This window comes from Amblyraja radiata, chromosome 2 (assembly GCF_010909765.2).
Source record: "Amblyraja radiata isolate CabotCenter1 chromosome 2, sAmbRad1.1.pri, whole genome shotgun sequence".
Taxonomy (NCBI): domain Eukaryota; kingdom Metazoa; phylum Chordata; class Chondrichthyes; order Rajiformes; family Rajidae; genus Amblyraja; species Amblyraja radiata.
Window position 1 is genome coordinate 64,041,477 of NC_045957.1, and position 18,466 is coordinate 64,059,942.

The window sequence follows — 18,466 nt, forward strand, 5'->3', positions numbered from 1 at the left end:
AGTCGTATTGTACACAAGTACAATCAAGTCATAAACAAATACAACATGTCGCACATAATGAAAAATACAAGTGTGCAGACCAAGGTTCACCCCCATAAAGATCTTCTGACATCAGCCTCGGAGACAGGATTGTTGGGGGCTGTGGGGCCTGAGAAGGTACATCATTGTTCTCCATTCTGAAGTCAGAGCTTTTGATAAACCAGAACGGGCACTTTGGTATGTAGTGGCCATTAAGATTTTAGTTTACAAATATAATAAAGGACAGAAAATGCCAGAGATATTCAGCCACTCAGGCACCACTTATAGACAATAGGTGCAGGAGTAGGCCATTCGGCCCTTCGAGCCAGCACCGCCATTCAATATGATCATGGCTGATCATCCCCAATCAGTATCCCGTTCCTGCCTTCTCCCCATATCCCCTGACTCCGCTATCTTTAAGAGCCCTATCTAGCTCTCTCTTGAAAGTATCCAGAGAACCGGCCTCCACCGTCCTCTGAGGCAGAGAATTCCACAGACGGTGAGAAAAAGTGTTTCCTCGTCTCCGTTCTAAATGGCTTACCCCTTAGTCTTAAACTGTGGCCCCTGGTTCTGGACTCCCCCAACATCGGGAACATGTTTCCTGCCTCTAGCGTGTCCAAACCCTAAACAATCTTATATGTTTCAATAAGATACCCTCTCATCCTTCTAAACTCCAGAGTGTACAAGCCCAGCCGCTCCATTCTCTCAGCATATGACAGTCCCACCATCCCGAGAATTAACCTTGTAAATCTGAGCTGCTCTCCCTCAATAGCAAGAATGTCCTTCCTCAAATTAGAGGACCAAAACTGCACACAATACTCCAGGTGTCGTCTCACCAGGGCCCTGTACAACTGCAAAAGGACCTCTTTGCTCCTATACTCGACTCCTCTTGTTATATGGAGAATGCAAAATAAAAATTATAGGTCAATGACCCATTCAACAAAACAGAAAAAGTGAGAACACAAACATGTTTCGATTTATAGTGGTGAGGAAGCGATGAGAAAAAAAGAGAATGTCTGTGAAAGGTTCAATGTGGAGAATCTGAATTAGTGCCACCTCAGAGAGGGTGATGCAGTTGATCATGTGACATTACTATAGTTTTATTCCTCTTGCTTCTCTGCAACTTGTTGTCTCACTTTAGTTGCTCTGATAATGTCACATTCCAGAAATGTTAATCCTGTTTCATCACCCAACAGAGTTGTGTCTCTTCACTTCAGAATTACAGCATCTGCACTGTTTTTTTGGTTTAAGAAGACTATTTCAACTGGTGTTTTAGTTGGCAAACAGTTAATTGTGCTTTTCAATTCATGATTTTAAAGGTGTTACCCTTGCTCAAGTGAAATAATAACGGGGAACTGGTCAACCATGTAATTAGACAAAGAGTAGTCGAGTATTGAATTCTCAATCATAAGCTGCTAAAGACAGTTAAATTATTTTAAAGTAATTACTAAATCTTAGACCGATTCTGAAAAATATGAGATTTCTTTATTCTTATGAATTTCTTTGCTCCTGTTGTGGATCATTTGGAATTCTCTCCCACAGAGGCCACTGGAGAAAATCTGACTGAAATGAATAAATAACTAATGTAGACAACAATAGGAATCCTTAAATGAGCAGATACAGGGACTGCCTGGCCCTCTGCCGTTGTCGTGCATGAAGCAAAAATTCTATAGTTATATAGAAAGTTCACAAGGACAAGAGAGATTATGCAATCAAAATTTATTCCCTTAAATCAACAGGTTATTAGATGTTGGAATGTACAACAATAATATTTATGATGAATTGAAAGCCAGTTGGAATTGTATTTATCTGTCTGTCATAGAGTCAGTCATACAGTGTGGAAACGGGTCCTTCAGCCCAACTTGCCCACATTGACCAACACCCAATCTACACTAGTCCCACCTGCCTGCATTAGGCCCATATCCCTCTACATCTATTGTGTCCATGTAACTGTCAAAATGTTTCTTAAATATCGCAATAGTACCTACCTCAACTACCTCCCCCGTGAGCTTGTTCCATACACCCACTACCATTTGTGTGAAAAGGTTACCTCTCAGGTTGCTATTAAATCTTTTCTCCCCTCACCTTAAACACATGTCCTCTGGTTCTTGATTACCTTATTCTGGGCAAAACCCAATATATTCCTCTCATGATTAGGTACCCCTTCTGTAAGATCACCCCTCATCCTCGTGCACTCCTAGGAATAAAGCCCTATACTGCTCAACCTCTCCTATAGCTCAGTCCCGGCAACATCCTGGTAAATCTACTCTGAACCCTTGCAAGCTTTCCTATAACATGGTGACCAAACAAAATTTGCCTTTATTTAAGCACAGAACTAAAAAAGCAATCTGAACATCATCGTACAAACACAATATCTTAGCTGTTGCCAGTTAGGTTGTATTGTTATATATTATTATAAACTTGTGCTATTATTTAAAATTGGTTGTTGTAAACTTTATCTAGTGTTGTCGTTTTCTGTAACCGTTATCATTGTTTTCACATTTTGTTTTCATTCTAGAGCTCTGCCTGCTTTCAGAGAAATGTGGAGGTTTTGATAAAGCCCTTCTAGGGGAAAATAAAGGAGGTTGTGCCAGTAATGTATGTTCTCCTTTAAGCTGTGTTGATGGAGCCCATAAATGCCAGCTGTTTGCACTTGAGATGGATGTCCCAAGTGAAACTTCACTCATAATTTTAAAACCAGGTAATTGAGCATCTATGGTTTAAGATAAATGGGTGGTGCAGTGGTAGAGCTTACAGTGCCACAGACCTGGGTGTGATCCTGTCTGCACAGAGTTTTGTATGTTCTCCCTGTGACCACATGGGTCTTCTCCAGGTGCTCCGGATTTCTCCCACACTCTAAAGACATACAGGTTTGTAGGTTAAATGGCTTTGGTAAAATTGTAAATTGTCCCTAGTGTGGAGGATAGCATTTGTGTGCAGGGATCGCTGGTTGACGTGGACCCAGTAGGGCCGAAGAACCCGTTTCCTTGGTCTATCTCTAAAGTGTAAAAGTCTTTAAACCATGAATTGTAGCACAGACCTTTCTGTCAGCGGCAACATTTAGCAAATTCTTCTTGACTTTAAGATATCAGTAAATATTTTGTTCCTGAAGCCATGATAAACTATGATACATCGGTGCCTTGCCTCTCATGATTGTCCATAATGGTGCTGGTGTTTTGTCATTTTTGGACAAACTTTACTCTTGTTCTTTTTATGAATTGTATTCATTGTCTGTATCTGTGCTCTCATTGTCTGGCTCGCATCATGTTCTAATTCAATTTTATGTTTCTGCTGTTGGTATTGAACTATGCACAATCTCAAGTGTCCTTTCTCATTGGGTGTCTTTTGTTGCTTCCTATTTGTTATTTTTACCCTATCCCTCTATTTTCAGACTTGCCAATTCCTGGTTTCCCTAAATGACACATCACATTTTAATAATGTATGCCTCAAGTTAAATTCATCCTCCTTTGTATAATCAAGCCTTGCATTGCTAGCTTCCAATCTAATCTCCCCGTTTGTCAATCTATACTTCATGCGATCTCATTACTTGGGCCTTATCAGCTGCTTGTATTTTCCATGTCTTTTTGTCAGGTCGTCTTTTTGTGCTGTTTTGGGTTAGGACCCTTCTTCAGATTGAAGAACTGACAAGCTTTTGTCTTAGGATCCTTCTTCTGACAGACCAAAAACCCAGTCCATTCACAGATGCTGCCTGACCCGCTGAGTTCCTCCAACAGTTAGTTTTTTACCTTAATGATTTGATCACCTGATTCCTTGCAAGCTTTGGCTGCTTCATGCACAATACCTCTAGATTTCATTCATTTTCAATCTCTGCCCATTTTGATTCCTCCTATCTGTGCATGACATCACAGTTGCCCATATTAAATTCTCCTGCCAAATCTTTGCCCGCTCAACTTATGTCTTGGTGCAGAGTTCAAATATCCTTTTCCAACATGCCCTCACACCTATTCTTATGTCATGCGCACGTGTGGATGCCTTTCACTCGGCCAAATCATCACAAAATAGTTTGCAGATTATTTGAGGGCAAAGAGTGACCTTTGGGGGAACACTAACAAATCTTTCTAGTCTGAGAAAATACATATATTGTGACTCTTTCTACATGATATCAATAGCAACATATTTACCCTCGCCCCTCCGCCCAAATTATGAGCTCTTCACTTGTTAGCAATGTTACAAAATGTTGAGATTTTAAAAATCAAGTCTTTAATTTATCCCATCAGATAAAGCATAATAATAAGTTTAATTTGACACCTAATTCACTTTCATATCTTCAGTATTAAAAACGTTATGGCCATTTTCATACTCGGAAATTGGCATATTGTTCCCTATTGCTTTTTCATTGACTTGACACAAAAGCTGTGATCGAGAACATTTAAAGGCCGATAACTTTCTTAAAATTTAAGAGAACTGAAAGAAATTTTCAGTTATTATAGATTGAAGCATTCTGAAACAAATATGAAACAATCTTACTTAGATGACTTGAAATTAAAGCATATAATTAGTTAGTTACCTAATTGTAGCTAATTACAAAATTCAATTACTAAATCTAAACATCTATCCATTTCTTAAGAATAGATTAACATTTTTAAATAGCCTAAAGTGTCCAAATAACATTCACACAATAATTCAGAATATAAAAACTTTTAAATCTCATTGTCATGGGTTTATAGGCCAAATGGAAGGAATTTAATGTTTAATACCTGTAAATGAATGGCCATTTAAATCAGCTTGCGAGTTGGTTTTACTGGAACGGGACCATTTAGAACGTTCAGATGCGGTGAATTTATACCCCCATATCTGCAGCAAATACACTGCCGGTTCTTCGGGGAAAAATCACCGTTTCGTAATGTAAAATGTGAATTAAATACATCTTAAGCAACACTTTTATACATAAAAATAAACTACTTTCTTTTACCTGGTCCTGCATAAAATCCATCCCAGTTGTCGGCAATGACGGCTTCAGAAGCTGCTTTTAAAATCATTCCAGCGATTAACTTGTCGGGTGAATTTAAAAAAAAAAACACACAGAACGGCCGTAGGAACGATTCTTTAGCAAAATCTTGCACTCCAGCAAATATAATTCAGGACCAGGTCGGGAAAAAACCCTGTTTTAACCCCGCCCCCCCCCCCCCTCAAACGCGCCAAAATCGCGCACACGGCCAGTGGCAGAATTACAGCGCCGCTGAAGGTAAGTTTTGTAACATACCTACTACACTTGTGCCTTTTATTCAGCGTTTTATAAAATGTCTTCTGGAAGTCCCAATACACCTCTACAGGTTCCTGTTAATCAACTTTTCTCATTGTATCCCCTCAACATTCTAGTCATTTTTGTCAGACTTGATTTATTTTTCAAAAACCATGTTTGTTGGGGTTTGATTGCATTAAACTTTTTTGAATGATTAGCTACTTTCTTCATTAATTATAGATCAGATTCTTCCCAATAACATATTGTTAATTGGCAGTAGTGTCTTACTTTTTGTTTTCCTCCCTTCTTGAAAAAATGACATCACATTTCTCTTTTTCAATCTGTTGGTACCTTCAGGAAACTCGCTTTTGGAAAAACTCTAACCAATGGTTCTACATTCTCCGAAGTCGCTTCCTGTAAAATCCTTGGATACAAGTCATCATGTCCTTGTGACTTTTCTAATGTGTTTTTCCAATATTATGCCCCTCATAATTGGGATGTTTACAAGTTTTACCCATCTAAACTATTTGAAACCATCCCATCTTTCCAGTGTGCTTTATTTTATCCTGAGCCATAACCTGACCGAATGGTGGCGCAAGACTCGATTTAGCAAGGTGCCCCTTCCATCTCTGAAAGTCTTCATGCTGAGGGAGAGCAGGCATCTAGGCTTTGAACCTTGTGAGGCATCCTGAGGCCCCATCCCTGAAAAGTCCAATGTTCTTTTGACATCTGCCTGTATCTGGACAGTTACTTCAGTGCTCTGTTACTGTTCTCAGGGCAGAGTCCAGCGGAGGAGTGGGCAGTCTTTCATCCCAGCATCTGATCAGCACCTTATCTCTGACCTCCACATTTCAATGTGCTGGCATGGAGGTCAGAGACATGATGTAGAATTTTATAGTTCTTTATAGAGCTGCTGTCCTCTTAAATTATAGTGTGCACTGTATTCCACAGCATTTGTGAATGAAGTGCATGTTGTTGCTACACGCTGACACATAATTAAATCACCAGCAATTATATTTTCAATGCATTACAGCAATTGAAGAGGCGAATCAACAGTTTCAGCCATTCCATGAACTTGCAGAGGAAAAGTGTCAGCAACTCTTCAGACTTTACTGTGAATTCTTGTATCACGAAGAAGTGATTTCTTTTCTTGAAAATGCTGTAAGTAAATTTTGCTCAAAAGTGTTCTTTTGTATGAAGTTGTCATTTTATGTAATGCTGAGGTTTGGTAGTGGAGAATGTGCCTCTAAATGGACAGGACAATAATAATCTCGCCAAATGCTTCTCATTGACACCAATGAAGTGACTCATCCATTGTGTCCCCAACCCAAACCCATCTGCTGTTTTGTTTTAAGAAATATAAATGATTTCTCTCTCTCTCTCTCTCTCTCTCTCTCTCTCTCTCTCTCTCTCTCTCTCGCTCTCTTATTTGGTATCGTGCTAGATAAACTGAGAACTGCACAGTTGTCAAGTGGTTAAATGGGATAAAATGCCTACCCAATTTCATGTCTGGAACTGAATATATAATCTAGAGTATATTCGTCACTTGCAGCAAACATGATTCTTGTCTTTGAATTTCACCACTACCTCCAAATATTACACCGTGGCAATCTGAATGATTGAATATTGAGAAACTTACTCACTAGATATTATTCAACATCTTGTATTGAGTGTCAACAAAGGTACTATCTTCAGGAAAGATAGTACAAATGAACTTCCACCAAGGCAAATATTGATTTTTATTGCATATGTTTTCAGACCAAATTATTCAGTGCTCGTAATTTGAGCGGTGATGAACAAGCTCAAGGACCGCTCCAGCTGACTGTTCCTCAACAGTTACTGAATGCTGGACTAGTTTGTGAAGGCCCTATCTGAACACGATTGGTAGATGCTGATCTACAGCAGGCACTATTATTGATCAAACACCTTGAACAATAAAATGTCATTGGTCTGCTTGGAACCAGCTTATGGCACTATAATATTCTGTACATTTCATTTTAACAACATAAACAAAGATTGCCTTAAGGAATGATCTTGTCTAATGCTTGGAGTTAAGCTTAAACTTTACATATTCACACCTTGCCCTTCATTTCTCTTCCTGTGTTGTATTGACTTAATCTTGTCCATTGTGTTTGCAAGTCTTGGAACAGATTGCACTAGAACACAACTGACAGGGGCCTGTCCTTGCATTTAAATAAGTTATCAAATGTACATCTCAAACAATTTAGCTTGGAACGTGATTTTTGTTTTGTGTATGTTTTACAGCTTGATGAGCTTTCTTCAGCAGAACAGCCAAATCTGCTTGGACTACAGGAACTGGATTCAACGCAAGCACAGAGGGTCAAGGAACTGCTGCAGATATTAGGCTACAGCTGCCCAAATGAGCAGGGCTCTTTGAAAAAAGATATCACAACACCAGAGATATTAACAGCAGCATTCTACCTTGTCAGTGTTCTAGCTGGTAAGAGGAAATAAAGTTTCATGCTTGGAAGGGTTTTGAAATATTAATTGAGAATAAATTCATTTTCAGAATAAGTGCTTTGTCCAACATAATTTCCTGTGATGCCTGCAGGCATTATCTGCCTAGAAATTAGCTGAATCTCCAGTGAAAAAAACTGAAATATCCAGTTCTTTCTGTTCAGGCTGCAGAGGGAGAACTCTGCAAAAATTTTAATATAATTTTAATGCAATAATTAAGATTCTTATCCATTCACTACAATTGAAATTGATGAAGATACACATGACATCAGGCAGCAATGTAGAGCAAAGAACAGATAATGTTTCAGCTGTTCATTCAATAGAATCTAAAATTAGCTGAGAGGTTATCCTTGTTTCCAAACAACATCATAAATGCCACCCGATTCTCTAAGTGTATAAAATCATGAGAGGAATAGATCGGGTAGATGTACAGTCTCTTGCCCAGAGTAGGTGAATCAAGGACCAGAGGACATGGGTTCAAGATGAAGAGGAAAAGATTTAATAGGAATCAAAAGGGGTAACTTTTCCCACAAAGGGCGGTGGATGTATGGAATGCGCTGCCAGAGGAGGTAGTTGAAGATGGGACTATCCCAATGTTTAAGAAGCAGTTAGATAGGTACATGGAGAGGACAGGTTTGGAGGGAAATGGACCAAACACAGGCACGTTGGTCAAATGTAGCAGGGACATGTTGGCTGGTGTGGGCTAGTTGGGTCGAAGGGCCTGTTTCCATGGTGCATGACTCTAGGATTAGCACTTTGTTTAACTTCAGTTTTTAAATATCTGTAGTATTTGACTTTTGTCACCATTTTAAACAATGAGCTCTGTCAGAACCAGTGAATCTTTGGCTAGATACTTCATGCTGATGATCATTATTTAATTTATTTTCAATGTTTAGATCTATCAGGCTACATGGCAGCCAAATTATTTAGAATAGATTAATCACAACCTTTTGTTTAGCATTTTCTTAAAATATTCTTTAACATTGCAAGGTAAATTAATTAAAGTTACAGCTCTATTACAGCTTAAAGCAACCATACTTTCTCATTTGTTTAGGAATGTCTGAAGAAAGTCTTGCAGTCTTGGGTATTTGCTGTGAAACTCAAATTCTTCCAACTTAGCATTATTTGGTAAGTCATAAATGATGGTGCGCATGTCTTTTCTTTTCCAGTGCTTTTATCTTATCGTGTACTGTCCCCTTCAAATGCCTCCCTAGTACAAATTTGGGTATCATATAAATGATGCTAAATGGATTAGACGTACCATTTCTTCTCAGTTGTGAACATGTTATTTTCACGAAGTATTGTTCACCCCGCCCTGTAGCAACTATTCAACTATATGACTAGGAGAAACAAATTAGAACAATGTTGTTTGAAATATCTAGCAGGCATCATCAGGCACCCAAGATGAAACTTTACATTCTAGGACATCTGAGATGTACTCTTTTGTGAACGTTGTTTTTCCCCCTTCTGTCACAGATGGATCCCTTACAGAACAAGGATAGAGTTCCCCTGGTCCTCTCTTTCACCCCACCAGTCACCGCGTCCAACATTTTTGTCACCTGCAAAGTGTTCCAACCACTTCTCATCTTCCCATCACCACCATTTTTTTTTTAACTTCTGCAGAGACCGCTCCCCTGCAACTCCTCCCTTCCCACTCACACCACCGCCTCCCCGTGTACTTTTCCCTGCAACTGCAGAAAAGGCAACACCTGGCCTTGTATCTCCTTCCTTGCCATTCCAGGTGAGATAGATATTCATGTGCACCTCCTCTAACCTCATCTACTGTATCCAGTGATCCCGATGTGGTCTCCTATACATCGGCGAGACCAAGTGTAGATTCGGTGACTGTTTCGCTGAGCACTTGCACCCTATCTGCATAATCTATAACCATATCAACTCCACTTCCCTTTCCTACACTGGCCATTCTGGCCTGGGCTGTTTCCCTCACTGCAGTGAGACAACATGCAAAATGGAGAATAGCACCTCATATTTTGCTTGGGTGGCTTACAACCCAATGGTACGAAGATTGAAATTGTCCAATATTAGGTAACCTCTATCTACCCCCCCCCCCCCCCCCTTGTGTCCCACCTGGACTCCCCCCTATTTCTCCCCTTCTCCTAGTTTCCTCTCATTGACTTCACAATCTGCAACTCTTCAAACCTGTCTCACAGCTTCTGCTCTTATCTCTAGCTTTTGTTTCAACCACCTGCCTATCAAAACCTCCCTTCGCCTATGTCCACTTATTACCTGCTATGCTTTGTCCTGCCTTTCCCCGCATTTTTATCCACCCACTATAATCAGTCTGAAGAAAGGTCTCGACCCGAAATGTCACCAATCCATTGCCCAGAGATGCTGCATGGTCTGCTGAGTTATTCCTGCACTTTGTGCCCTTTTCTGGCATCATCTGAATGCTGAAATACTGCAGAAAATGCAAAGGCCATATTTTATTATGTTTGTTTAGGGTCACTTTTCATTAACTAACCACTTTTGACTGTAAGAAATGCTTTGTCAAGGACTACAATTCATGCTAACTGACATTGTGCAAGGATCAGTACATTATTTTGATTTTCTCCATCCTGTTCCGTGTAAGAGTTTGGGTGAAATAAAGCAAGTTGATTTCAGATAATGTGTCCTCTTTACAGATTAATAATGTCCCTGATGATGGAATTGTTCCTGTTGATAATCCAAACATGCTGCCCCTGCAAGAAGAGGACAACTTCTACATAGCTCACCGGCTATTTGCATTATCAAATATTTGCCTTGAAGTCAGAGAAACAGCAATCAAAGTTATAACCGATGATCAACCTGGTATGGCTCCTGCGCTTCTCTGCATAGTTCTGCAAGTATTTGCCATCCTGAGTGGAATCAAAAGGAATACGAGTGATCCAAAGACGCAGACTTGAAAAACATTTAAAAGGAGCTTCACCACATTTAATAATTTAGGGACATTCAATATAGTTGAAGCATTCTTTGGATAACTTGGATATGATTAATATTCAAGGGGTAGATGAAAGGATTACAGTAGTCCTGAATTATAGAAACATAGAAAATAGGTGCAGGAGTAGGTCATTCGGCCCTTCGAGCCTGCACCGCCATTCAATATGATCATGGCTGATCATCCAACTCAGTATCCTGTACCTGCCTTCTCTGCATACCCACTGATCCCTTTAGCCACAAGGGCCACATCTAACTCCCTCTTAAATATAGCCAATGAACTGGTCTCAACTACCTTCTGTGGCAGAATTCCACAGATTCACCACTCTTTGTGTGAAAAAAGATTTTCTCATCTCGGGCCTAAAAGACTTCCCTCTTATCCTTAAATTGTGACCCCTTGTTCTGGACTTCCCCAACATCGGAAACAATCTTCCTGCACCTAGCCTGTCCAACCCCCTAAGAATTTTGTACGTTTCTATAAGATCCCCCCTCAATCTTCTAAATTCTAGCAATTATAATTGAGATGCACATTATATACTGTTCATAATATTTTCATCCTTCAGGAAATTGTAGAAGAGTAATGTTGAGTTTGATGTGAAAAGATTAGGAATTGTGGATGAGTGTTGTAGAATTGTCAGCAAGGAGTGATCAAAATGTCCCTATTAGCAAAAATGGCATTGCCATTGCTAATTCTATATAAAAAATATAATCAGGAAAAGCATCTTGAATGGAAAACTATGTTGATTTATGACAAGAAATTAGAATTGTGTGGCATGAAATTCCATGTGCTTTGCTCCACGTTCAAAAATTCAGAGCATTGGCTTTCTCACAGATTTCCGAGAAATCTAAGCTTGGACCAATATAATCTTTAGTTGAAAATATTAAAGGTTAGTCATCTGAATATTCCATGTTAAGATTCAGCTAAAACGAAACTCAATTCTATTTTTAGACTTAATTTTATTAAAATAAAGTGTATTTACTAATGTGGATTTCTATGAAATATTTAGTAGAATTTACAAGTAAAGATTCATTTGCTATTATGAATAATGCCTGTTATACTCTAAAATCTGTTAATTTTATTAAAGCACTAACTTTGACATCTCAAATATTAATTTGTTAACTATGACAATAAAAGCTATAATTTTGAACGATGTTCTCGACCTTTCCTAGGTTTGTGGAGGTACACTTTTGATTATCAAGGGTGAAACTGTAGTTTACCTCTTAATTCTGATTGTGAAGGCAGCTTTTACTGTTGGTGCCATCATAACACTTCAGCTATTTTTTAACATATATGTCTGCAGATAAATGTAAATTAATTCATTTTATTAGATTTGGTATCTAAGATATTTGTTGATTAATAAGTCAGTTAAATAAACACTTTGGTTTGCTTCTTATGAGACAATTATGCTAAAATATTGCTATTTAAAATTTTCCTGGAATTACGAGTTGAATGTGCTGTCAGGACTGCCAAATTCCAACTTCATCAGCAAAAGAAATGCTTGTTGAGTTCCTCCAACCAGTTTGTAACAGCGAGATGAATCTGTGTGCATTTTGACTAATATAACAAATATTTTTGCTGGGGATATTTTTGGTGTGCTAAAACGAGACGATACCCCAAGCAGGAGTTTGGTCCATATTCCTGGATGACACTTCTGTTACAATATTTTAACCATTAAAGATAATGAAACTCAGAAGGCCTGGCTACATAACCTGAACCCATCACAAGCTAAACATCTAGTCTGATATCAAAAGGTATTATCAGATCTTGAGCTCGGATTACATTTGGATTTACCATGGTTGGGTTGGGTTTTAACCTGATATCTGAAGAAGCCTCTAAGAAACTGATGCTCAGCTGTGTATGAAGTAATATGTAATCTTCTGACTTTATGGTCAAAAATTACTATGGGCTTTTGATCAACTGGGCAAGTGCTCTGAATTGAATATGTTTATTGTCATTGCACAAAACTGAGCAACGAAATTCCATTTGCTTCTCCTCCGTTAAAAGAAATACAACACGACAACCAATACACATATGTACAGTTAATAGTAAAATAATAATACATTTTTAAAAGAGTTTAAAAGAATTTAGCGGTATTCCTCGAAGTTACTTCTTGCTTCCCAGTGTTCACTATTGGAGTTAAGCTCTTTTATCGCACATGGGTAGAAACTATTTTTTAGTCTACGAGCCTGCAGAGACCTGAATCGCCTCCCAGAGGGTAGCAGAGTAAAAAGGTGGTTGGCAGGGTGGGATGTGTCCTTCTTGATATTTATGGCCCTGCGCAAGCATCGGGCCTTGTATATGTCATCCAAGGAGGGCAGGTTAGCGTTTGTAATGCGCAGTTTGTCCACCATTCTGAGGATTGGCTAATGGAGTTTAATGCTGATACATGCGCATTTTGGGAAGTCAAACCTGGCAGGACATTCACAGTGTCTGGCAAGTCCCTGGGTGGTGTTAGGTTTGAGCAGTACACGGACACAGTTCTCTGAAAATAACTATAAATCTTAAACATGATTATTTTATCCAACCAATATATTCAGTTACATAGCATGGAATAGCCAAATGGAAGAAATGTCAATAACATTATTACCTTCATCTTTCAGCACATATTTATTTTGCATTGATATTGTTTGATTTAATTCAAAAACATAAATGATAACTACAAAATTCAATTCAATTCAATTCAATTCAATTCAGTTTGATTTAATTCAAAAACATAAATGATAACTACAAAACTTCAGTTACAGAGCAAATAGTGATTAAATCCCTTCGAATACAATTATTTTTACCATTTAGTGATCATTATATACTACTACACTTAAGCTGATTTGACTTTCGATGATAAACTGAACTTGAAAAATGGCCACAAGGTGGTAGAATACTATATTATTTAGAAGAACAAATATTTTTCCTCACCTGTGCAATAAATCAACACAAAAAGCGAGGAGTTGTAAGTGGGGAAATTACATAAATCAGTTAATGGGGATCTAAACATTAATACCTTATAATCTATACCTTAATGGGCATATGACAGAGCAAATTAATATTGTGCTGTAAAATTCAGAATAGTTCACCATTTAAATATTGGTAAAATTTGATGAAAAAGGATACCCGGCTTTTAACAATTAAAGTTCCACTCTACTTGGACTTGTTCTTCAGCTGGAGATTGGTTTCCCTTCTTTATCTTCTGCAGAATTTTCCTTTGACGGGAAGATAAGGTTAAATAGTAACCCTCATCCATATTCAAATAATATATACACACACACACACACACACACGTGTCTAGATATAGATGTGTATAGATATATCTATATAATTAAAACTCAAATCTTGATCACTTCCTGTTTGCACTGCATAGTGATTTTAGAAAAAAACGCTACCACTTACGGCTGTGATTTGTGGCCATCTTACTCGGAGTCCTCCTCCACTGCGCAGGACAATCGGTGAAAAATAAAAGACTTATTAATGTTTTTTAAATGTTGAGATTCTCTCTCCTGTCAATCATGCCATGAAAGCCACGCCCCTTCTGGTGGAAGGGGGAGGGACTATAAAACCCGGAAGTGTGGACTGCCTCAGTCTCTGCAAGCTGGGGAAGCGAGAGGTCACACCTCTCAGTCTGAGCTGTGAATAACACTGAACACATGTCTACTAAACTGAGTGGTTTTACTGACCTGTGAGTGCCCTTAATGTGGTTTGAAAATGTAATTTGAAAATGCAAAAGTGGTTGGTGGTTTGAAAATGCAAAAGTGATGGTTGGTGATTTGAAAATGCAAAAGTGATGGTTGGTGGTTTGAAGTGGCAGGAAACTGCACTTGTATTTGGTGGCCTTGCACCCTGCTTGAAGTGGCAGGAAACTGCACTTGAATTTAGTGGCCTTGCACCCTGCTTGAAGTGGTATGAAACGGCACTTGAATTTGGTGGCTTGGCACGCAGCTTGTAGTGGTATGAAACTGCACTTGAATTTGGTGGCCTTGCATCCTGCTTGGAGTGGTATGAAATTGCACCTGAATTTGGGGGCCTTGCACCCTGCTTGAGGTGGTATGAAACTGCATTTGAATTTGCTGGCCTTGCACCCTGCTTGAAGTGGCATGAAACTGCATTTGAATTTGCTGGCCTTGCACCCTGCTGGAAGTGGCATGAAACTGCACTTGAATTTGGTGGCCTTGCACCCTGCTTGAAATGGAATGAAACGGCATTTAAATTTGGTGCTGTGCACCCTGCTTGAAGTGGTATGAAACTACACCTGAATTTGGTGGCCTTGCACCCTGCTTGAAATGGTATGAAACTGCACTTGAATTTGGTGACCTTGCACCCTGCTTGAAGTGGTATGAAACGGCACTTGAATTTGGTGGCCTTGCACCTAGCTTGAAGTGGCATGAAACTGCACTTGAATTTGGTGGCCTAGCATACTGCTTGGTGTGGCATGAAACTGCACTTGAATTTGGTGGCCTTGCACCCTGCTTGAAATGGCATGAAACTGCACTTGAATTTGGTGGTGTTGCACCCGGCTTAAAATGGCATGAAAAGGCATTTGAATTTGGTGGCCTTGCACCCTGCTTGAAATGGCATTGCCAGCCCACCAGCCGTGAGTGAGCTGCCAGCCCAATAATCCATTCTGTCCACAGTGTGTGTGTGTGTGTGTGTGCGTGTGTGTGCGTGTGTGTGCGCGTGTGTGTGCGTGTGTGCGTGCGCGTGTGCGTGCGCGCGTGCGTGCGTGCGTGCGTGGGTGGGTGGGTGCGTGCGTGCGCGTGTGCGTGCGTGCGCCCTTACCAGGCTTCCTTGGAGATTACATGGTGTGTTGTGGTTCTTTGAAAGCCATTGAATGTGGTGGAGAAAGTGACAGAGTAAGCTCCTCTGTTTTGGATGAGCAGCCATTCTCCAATCTGCAGTTCAGGCAGCTTCCATTGATCAGTGAGGCAATCCCATGCATCACAGGTGGGTCCCCAAACCTTTGTGTTAAACAGTTGTTGGTCAGGGCAGAGTTTCTGTAGGAGATAAATATTAGGTAAATTTTATTAAATTTGCTTCACTAAACATTGTGTCCTTGGGCAATTAGCAAACCACCTAATGCTACCACTTTTTTCCTTTCTTACTATTAACGTGTTTCAGCTCTTATTCCTTAGTTAAAATAGTTTGTTATTCAATAGCTTTCAAAAGATAAATGCAGTCAATGGAGATAGTTCAGTCCCTATCCAGACAACCACTTCTACCATTCTGGTTTAGTTTATTGTTATTGCCATGTGTACCAAGTTACAGTGAAAGGTTTTTGTTTGCATGCTACCCAGTCAAAAAAAGACCATACATCTCTGGAGAACTGCTTATGCATTTCAGGCGAAAGTTTTGGTGGACACTTAAGCAGCCTTTTCATGGGGCGACTTGACGCAAGAGTTAACCAGAGTTTAACATCGTGGGAACCTCGTGCGATAACAGTACGGCATTCATGGACCACCGTGGATTACCATGGCGCTAACGGCAGGTAATCGTGTATCTTGGTCACTCGGGAGAAAATTCAAGAAAGTTTAAATTTCTCCAAGAGTGACTTGTACACTTGTGGTTGAACATTGCAACATTATATGAACGTAGTGGCCAGTGCGATATCCGTAATAACTCTTGCGGGTACCGTGGGAACTCCTGCGAACGGTGAACCCGGAAGCTGGACAGAGGGGACAGAAGGTGAGTAAAAATTGTCTTCTGTGGGATTGAATTTAAAAAATAAATAAAAATAAAGATTTGCATCCGCATATGGACATCAACTTATTCATGAGTTATGTTAATGAGATTCAAGAAAATAACTATAATCTTTAAAAGGGACTTTAAAAGGGACTTTACTGAAAGGTTACGCATTTTTATGGTCCGTGAGAAAATTTTCACGTACTTCTTTGAGAGATACAGCTCGGAGTCCTCGCCGACTAGCGATCGATGCCTTTCCGAAGCAGGGTCCGGAACGCTACCAATCAATGTTCTCCAGAGACCCGTGTAAGGAGTGAACTGCACATGCTGGTTTAAACCGAAGACAGACACAAAACGCTGGAGTAACTCAGCGAGTCAAGCAGCATCTCTGGAGAAAAATAGCTGATGTTTCGGGACGAGACACATCTTCAGACTCAATTCCGATTAGGATGTCTGAAGAAGGGTTCCGATTCGAATCGCCACCTATTCTTTTTCTCCAGAGTTATCGAGACCCTTCTGATATGCTGCCTGTGGTCGATAAATGCGTAACCTTTCAGTAAAGTCCCTTTTAAAGTCCCTTTTAAAGATTATAGTCGAGGGAGAGGAGGGGAAGACAGATGGGGGTGTCTTCATTTACTGGCGGCGGGTGTCTGTCACTGAAACAGGCAGGTGAGATTTCACATCCACCTTGTGTGTGCCTCTCTCTCTCTCTCCCTCCCTCCCTCTTACACAGGCTGAGAGACTCTGCCTCTGTGAGTGTACGTCTCTTTCTCCCCCTCTCCCACACACAGTAAGACCGAGGTACTGTGCTCAGTCCATCTGTGTCTCCCACATACACAGTAAAACATGTCTCCAAATGAGCCAATTCAACCAAGGGAGGATATTTATAGTGTGTGAAAAAAAAAGTTACATCATTTGTGTCACGTGTAGTTCACGATGTTCATTCAAGATTTAACGTGAAAGCTCGGGAGACGGACAAGTCACTCGCACAAATAACAGAAATGCCGAGTACCGTGGGAACTCTTTATCTACCCCCCGTTATATCGTGCGAGACTCGTGCTGGACCACGACCACTTCACTCTGGTGACATCTTGCGTCAACTCGCCCCGTGAAAAAGCCCCATTACCTCTGGAACTAAGCTTTGGACAACTCTGTTGTGGTAAATCTGGAGCCAAATAGTCTGAGGGAAATCCAAACTGGCCTTTATCGCACACATCATTGGAGGATAATTACTGCTTGAATACAGCAACAGTATGGAGACACAAGAGACTGCAGATACTGGAATCTTGAGCAAAATTCAATCTGCTGAAGTAACTCAACAGATTAGACAGCAGCGGTAGATGGAATGGATAGACAATGTTTTGGGTCAGGAAGTCTGAGAATCCATTCACTGCACAGCTGCTGCCTGACTTGCTGAATTCCTCTAGCATTTAACAGTATGTTCCTTCACTTTGCTAATGATAAGATGGTAATCAGCAGGAATGGATGAAGCGTGCCTACAAAAATGCTTAACAGCAACATTATTATATATTTTCACATATATAAATCCATACCTTAAATAGTATTGGTTTTGATAGATAATATGGCAATTCTCTGTAATTAAAAGACCCATGCAGACCTTCGTTTAAATAGTACATTATGGTTTTTACAGTCCTTTGTTTATCTAGAAAATAAAATTAAAAGTGTATAAGATCCATGCACTGAATTTCAAAATGTGTCACTGCAATGCTGAGAGATAAAAATAAAGAGTCAAGAGGATTTGTTTGGCATTTAAAAAAAAATTGACTATCCTATACCATACAGCGGTAGAGTTGCTGCTTACAATGCCATAGACCTGGGTTTTATCCTGACTATGGGTGCTGTCTGTACAGAGTTCAATGATGTCCCTGTGACTGCGTGGGTTTCCTCCAGATGCTCATTTCCTCTTACGCTCCAAAGACACAGGTTTGTAGGTTAATTGTCTTCAGTAGAAATTGTAAGATTTAGAGTGTGTAGGATAGTGTTAGTGTATAGGGGGTTATCGCTGGTCAGCGTGGACCCGATGGGCGTGTCTCCACGCTGTACCTCTAAAGTCTAAAGTGTGCAACAGAACCAGTTGCGGGCTTTTTATGAGTTTGAATTGTAAACATAAATTATTACAATTTATGTTTGTGCTCCTAGAGGGA

General features: G+C 39.9%; 1 protein-coding gene across 1 annotated transcript; it reads left to right on the top strand.

Annotated features, from left to right (window-relative positions):
* The first annotated feature begins 188 nt into the window (after positions 1-188).
* LOC116985079 (gasdermin-E-like) lies at positions 189-7,696 on the top strand. The gene is made up of 4 exons (XM_033039479.1): positions 189-216; positions 2,537-2,719; positions 6,255-6,382; positions 7,487-7,696. Exons 2-4 carry the CDS (start codon positions 2,677-2,679, stop codon positions 7,694-7,696), a joined length of 381 nt encoding a protein of 126 aa, XP_032895370.1. The 5' UTR covers positions 189-216; positions 2,537-2,676.
* Positions 7,697-18,466: the final 10,770 nt, after the last annotated feature.

What these genes read in the sequence shown, in the direction of transcription:
- LOC116985079 (XM_033039479.1), top strand. Translation starts at nt 2,677, where the DNA reads ATGGATGTCCCAAGTGAAACTTCACTCATAATTTTAAAACCAG. An exon ending in ACTCATAATTTTAAAACCAG is followed by an intron (nt 2,720 to 6,254) that starts GTAATTGAGCAT and finishes AATGCATTACAG; the next exon opens with CAATTGAAGAGGCGAATCAA. An exon ending in TTTCTTTTCTTGAAAATGCT is followed by an intron (nt 6,383 to 7,486) that starts GTAAGTAAATTT and finishes TATGTTTTACAG; the next exon opens with CTTGATGAGCTTTCTTCAGC.